The sequence below is a fragment of the Tupaia chinensis genome, unplaced genomic scaffold, assembly GCF_000334495.1.
Source record: "Tupaia chinensis unplaced genomic scaffold, TupChi_1.0 Scaffold000539_1, whole genome shotgun sequence".
Classification (NCBI taxonomy): Eukaryota; Metazoa; Chordata; class Mammalia; order Scandentia; family Tupaiidae; genus Tupaia; species Tupaia belangeri.
In genome coordinates, this window is record NW_006160052.1 from 5,004,848 (window position 1) to 5,010,674 (window position 5,827).

The 5,827-nt window shown below is 46.1% G+C and overlaps 1 protein-coding gene across 1 annotated transcript in view; it reads right to left on the reverse strand.

Moving 5' to 3' along the window:
- Nucleotides 1-1,469: 1,469 nt before the first annotated feature.
- The window catches only part of COX15 (cytochrome c oxidase assembly factor COX15), a 36,674-nt gene continuing 32,316 nt past the window's right edge, over nt 1,470-5,827 (reverse strand). The window contains exons 8-9 of the mRNA XM_006157367.3: nt 4,464-4,577; nt 1,470-1,861 (exon numbers count right to left, since the gene is read on the reverse strand). Coding sequence (XP_006157429.1) covers nt 1,730-1,861; nt 4,464-4,577 — 246 coding nt within the window. The 3' untranslated portion in view covers nt 1,470-1,729. The remainder of the gene's footprint in view (nt 1,862-4,463; nt 4,578-5,827) is intronic.

Here is a 5,827-nt window from a genome sequence, read left to right on the forward strand (position 1 = left end):
AACTCCTCAAGAGCTAGAATCTTGCTCTTTCTCCAGATGCTCCTTCCACGGCTCCGTGTGACAGGGGTCTGGACCCCTCACCATCCTGGCTTCCTCCTCTGGGTACATACCTAATGGTGAATGTCCTGCCTCAACGTGGTTCCAGTGAAACGCAATCCCCCAGGGGAGTGCTGACTATGGCCATGACACGTCTATTAATAACACTGAAGCACCTTAATTTTTCTGTTACCGTGTGATAACAACACTGTTGGTTCCTGTGGAACCTGGGAACACCTGAAATCCCCAGCCTTTATTATATGAAATGACAGGTCAGGTTTCTTCACCCCAGTTAAAAACCTAATTTAAATGAGGTTGCGACTTGATTGACTTCAAGTTGCTGGGATCACTCCGGGACTGTTTGGCGTCACCACTGTCATCTATTATGTTGGCCATGTTAGGCTGCTTCATCCTCAGGTCTGTCGTTTCAGGTGCCTTTATCCAACCACCAATTTAGAGTACAGGTAAGAGCCCTGTGAAATACCAACAAAGACCGAAACCCACAACTCAGTACTCACCGATGTGCTGGAAATGTCGGAATAGGGGCCCATGTACTGCACCATTTTCCTGGCTCACGGGCTGCCAGAAAGTCAGCTCAGGGACCACCTTAGTCTCTACTCCACCCCTCTGACCTAGCGATGCAATAGCACTCATCAAAAAAGGAACGGGGTAGGGCCTGACGAATCCATGTGAGGTCTCAGCGATTGCTTTCTTTTCCAAGTACTTGTAAACCATTTTGCTGCAAATATACATCACACTTGTCAAGATCTACGATTTTCCCATTTTTGAAAATCAGGATATTAGAAAAAATTAGCTCTTTTTTGGTGAAGCCTGGAGGCTACTTTGGGGCGTGCGAGCCCTTTATATCTTCACCTGGCAGCAATGAGAATCATAAAGAATTCTATGTAGGTAGAGTTCAGGACTCGAGAAGACAAGGCGACAGGAACAGTGCACACAGAACCAAGCATTGTCAACACAGAGACATGAGACAGCCCAAAACGAAGCAATGCATCAAACTAAACCTGACTTTAAATGAGAAAAGTAACAGGTTTAAAAAGGGAAACTTTAGTATACACATTTCTTTAAAGTAGAATTTTAAAAAAATAGTTATTTTATTTAACTTTATTTACTTATTTTAATTCAACCATCAGAGAGAGAGTGGGGGGGGGAGAGGAGTGAGAAAGCAAGCTGCCAGGTCCAGGACTGGAACTGCTGTCAGCCACGTGGGAGTCTAGCACCCCTAACCATCATGCCACCTGCCACCTGCTAGTGTAAACATTTTTGCCATAGGGCATGTGTGCTCGCCAAAGAGGAGACAGACCGAGAGAAACAGTCAAAGGGAAAGTGAGAAATCCTCCCAGTGGGTATGGCCACACCGCAATCCCTTCTCTATTCTCTTGGGATTTGCGGCAGGCATGCACACGTACCTGGTATGATTTTCAAGCTGCCAGGCCCAAGACTAGAACTGTGGTCAGCCTTATGTGAGTCCAGCACCTCACCCACTATGCTACCTGCTGGCCCCCAGGAATGACATTCTGGATCCACCAATGATCTCAAAACAGGCACAGTTTTGTAAATAACTTGATCAGTTTGGAAACCTGTTATGCCAAAGTCATCCTTGTAGAAAAGTCGTGGTGCTCTCCCACGGGCTCTCAAGAGCAGTTTCAGGCCTAGGACGCTGATCCTCTGAGAATTATTTTGGTACTCTTCGGAGTTCACTCATGAGCCAAAGGGCAGCGCTGAGCAGAGCCAAGGAGCCCGACTGGTGAGTGGCAGCCAACGGGGTTGGAACGTAGAGCAGCAGCGTGCTAATGCCCAAGGCCGCCTGCCGGGAAGGAGGAAAGCCACAGGAAAGGCAGTGGTCGTAAACTCAGACCTGGGTGAGCGGGAGACAAGCCTCCACGCTCTCCCATCAGAACACTGCAAATGCACATCTTAATTTCACAAGCAAGTGTACTTACAATGAGAGAAATTCAAACAAGATAAACCTAAAATTCCCTTTAATAGCCTTCACCTCATCCCACAGTTCCCCAAAGGCAGTCACTGGTAATCCAGTTTCTATACATTTGGAGTTCTGGGAACCTTTAGTATATATATTATATAACCTTTTTTATATAACTATTCATAGAGAAACAGTTTTGTACTTTTATATTACTGTATCATAGATGTCTTGAAGTTTTATTATTATTATTTTAGAGAGATTTCTGCTATAGAGGACGTGCACTCAACAGAGACAGACAGAAAGCTTCCCGGGGGGGATGGCCACATTGCATTCCTTTTCCATTCTCCTCTTAGAATTTTGGACATGCACACACATGCACCTGGCATGAGTTTTCTTTCAATTTTTTTTTTTTTTGGCTATAGGGTATATACACTCACCAGAGAGACAGAGAGTGAGAGAGAGAGAGAGACAGAGAGTAAAAGAGAGAGAGACAGTGAGAAATCACCCCCCAAGGGAAATGGTCATGCCATAATCCCTACTCCTCCATTCTTGGGATTTGGGGCACACACACACCAGCCTGGTGCTGAGTTTTAAGCTGCCAGCACTGAGACTCGAACTGTGGTTCACTACGAGGGAATCTAGCAACATCATTACACCACTGGCTAGTCCTGAAGTTTTATTATTATTATTATTATTATTATTATTATTTTTGAGAGGTTTTTGCTATAGGGTGGTGCGGCTCACCAGATAGAGAAGATAGAGACAGACAGAGAGAAAGAAAGCGACAAATCACCCCCCCGGGGGATGGCCACGCCACAATCCCTTCTCCTCCATTGTTCGGCGTGAGTTTTAAGCCACTGGGTCCGGGACGCGAACCGCGGTCGACTTCATGGTAGTCCAGCGACATAGCCATTATGCTAACTGCTGGTCCTGAAGTTTTATTATTTTAAACTGCCATACACTATCCCACAATTATAGATATATCATATTTATTTATTTATTTAGGTTGTTTCCAATTTTTCTTATTCTTTTACACATACCATTTTAAAATTCTATTTATCAAAGGTTTTTGGCTATAGGGTGTGTGCCACTTGCCAGAGAGACAGAGAGAGAGAAAAAGACAGACAGACAGAAAGCAAGAAATCAGATGGCCATGCTGCAATCCCTTTTCCTACGTTCTCCTCTTGGGATTTTGGGCACGCATGCACATGCACCTGGTGTGAATTTGAGTTGAAGCTGCTGGATCTGGGACTCAAACCATGGTCAACTACGAGGCAGTCCAGCAACACAGGCATTGGTCCATCTGCTAGTCCTGAAGTTTTATTATTTTAAACTGCAACACAGCATTCCACAATTATAGATATATTTATTTATTTGTTTCCAATTTTTTAATTTTAAACAACACACTTTTTAAAAATTTTATTTTTTTGCCAGAGGGTACATGCACTTGTCAGAGACAGACAGAGAGGGAGGGATAGTGAGAAAACACTCCTCATGGGAATGCTTCCACCACGATCCCTTTTCCTCCATTTCTACCTCCTCTGGGAAATTTGGGCACACATACCTGGCGTGCTTCTCAAGCCACAGGGTCCAAGACTCAAACCACGCAGTCAGTTATTTGGGATCCAGCCACTTAAACACCACGTCACCAAGTGACCCTTAAATTTGCACTGTCACAATTCTACCACGAATTTCTTTATCCAAACCTTTTTGTAGTAGAATATTTTAGAGGACACACTAGGAAGTTAATCTGCTGGGCTGAACGGTTACCCATGTAACACTTAAAATACCTGAAGGTATTCATTTTCTGATACCCAAGTCAATACCTGATTATCCTTTTTTTCTTTTTAAAATTTGTTTCTAATTCGAAAGGTAAAAAATGGTACTCGGTGTTTATTTTTTTATTGCCAGAGGGGGTATGTGTGTTTACCAGAGAGCAAGAAAGAGAAAAGGAGAGAGAAAGCACCTCCCAATGAGGTGTGGTCATGCCCCAATCCCTTTTCCTCCATTCTCCTTCCCTTCAGGATTTGGGGCCTAACCACACATATGCCTATTTGTTTTTCCAGCTGTCAGGGCTAGGATTAGAACAGCAGTCAGCAGGTGGGATCCGGCTGTGCTTAACCACTGCACTACAGGGCTAGCCCACTCAGTTTGTCTGTCCATCTATCTATCTATTCATTTATTTTGGTTTTTGGCAAAGGATACATGTGCTCTGCTGGAGAGAGACAGAGAGGGAAAGTGAGAAACCACCCCTCAAGGGGGATGGCCACGCCAAAATCCCTTCTTCATTCTCTTCCTGGGATTTTAGCCATGCACGCACATGCGCCCAGTGCGGTTTAAGCCACCAGGTCCTGGGCTCGAAGCACAGTCTGCCATGTGCGAGTATAGCACCTTAATCGCTATGCCACCTGCTGGCCCTGGCCAGGCCTTTTTTTTTCACTTTATTCTGGGGATACCATCAGACCAAAAAGAAGCGGCTTATTACCTGTGTATACGCCAAAGCCAGCAGAGTCACTGCTGCTACTTTGGCCCTTCGAGGCAGGGGGATTCTCCGGGAGAGGAAGTAGAGTGCTGTGATGGCGGTGACGGAAGTGATTCCCTGTGGGGAGAAAAGACACAGGTGACGGGTTCCCACTCACTCGCCCGCCCAGAGCTACCTTCCTGGTGCCTGCTTGCCTTCCATGTGCTTCCTCCAGAACCCCCCCAGAGTTTCTATCTAATTGCTCCCCAGTTTCTCCCATGGTCCTCCAGATTTGCAATTACACGTGGGCGTTACCTGGGGCTCTACCTAAGTCTCTGTTTCCATCGCTTCATGTCCACTCACTCACCCTCAGTGATCTTATCTATCCAGCTTCCAGTGTGGGTGACCCCAAGCATGGCCTTCAGTTTTTAATGTTCTTTGCATCCTTAGCATTAATTTTATCTTTATTTCAACCCTATATTCTTTTTTTTTCTTTTTTTTGTAAGAGAGATCTTTGCTATAGTGCACAGGTGCTCACCAGAGAGACAGAGACAGAAAGTGAGATATCACCCCCAGGGGGATGGCCATGTTGCAATCCCTTCTCCTCCATTCTCCTCTCGGGATTCTGGGTACCCAAGCACATGCATGAGTTTTAAGCCACCAGGTCTCAAACTTGAACCACAGTCGACTACGTGTGAGTCCAGCTATGTAACCATTATGCCATCTGTTGGTCTCCAACCCTACGTTCTTAAAGCAGGGCCAACCTCAGCATATGAGGGATTATTATCTTCCTCGGCTGTGAATGGAGAAGGTATTGCTGCCAGACAGAACTCAAAAAAAAGACCTCGTATCTCATTTACCTTCCCAGCCCTTCAGAACAAGGATCTGGGACTGGCAACAAGGTCCCCTTCTCTCTCTCTCATGATCATGGAGGGAATGTTTCCTATCATATTTCTTCATATGTCTCACTTCGTTTTTGGAGCTGCGGGTGGTGACAATCTCACCTAGACTTTGCTTACTCCAGTGTGTGGAGGAGGGCACTGAGCCCTCACAGGGAGCTTACCCTAGTGCCGGCACCCTGGATGACTGAGACCTCTGCACCTCGGTCTGCACGCACTGCTCTCACCTCACACAATATGACTCACTACAACAACTCGTCTTCTCCAGCTAACGCTCGTGCCAGTGCTCTCACTTCTCTTGGTCATAGTTTCTTGTTTTTAAAGAATTATTCAATTTTTACTTATTATTTAAAAAATTTGTGGCGTGGCTGGGGCTCTGCTCTGTGTTCCGCTGCCTCTCCAGGGCTGGCATGTGGCCTCCGGGCCTGGCGTGGCCCCCGGGCCTGTGCGTGGCCACCAGGCCTGTGCGTGGCTGCTGGGCCCGGGGCC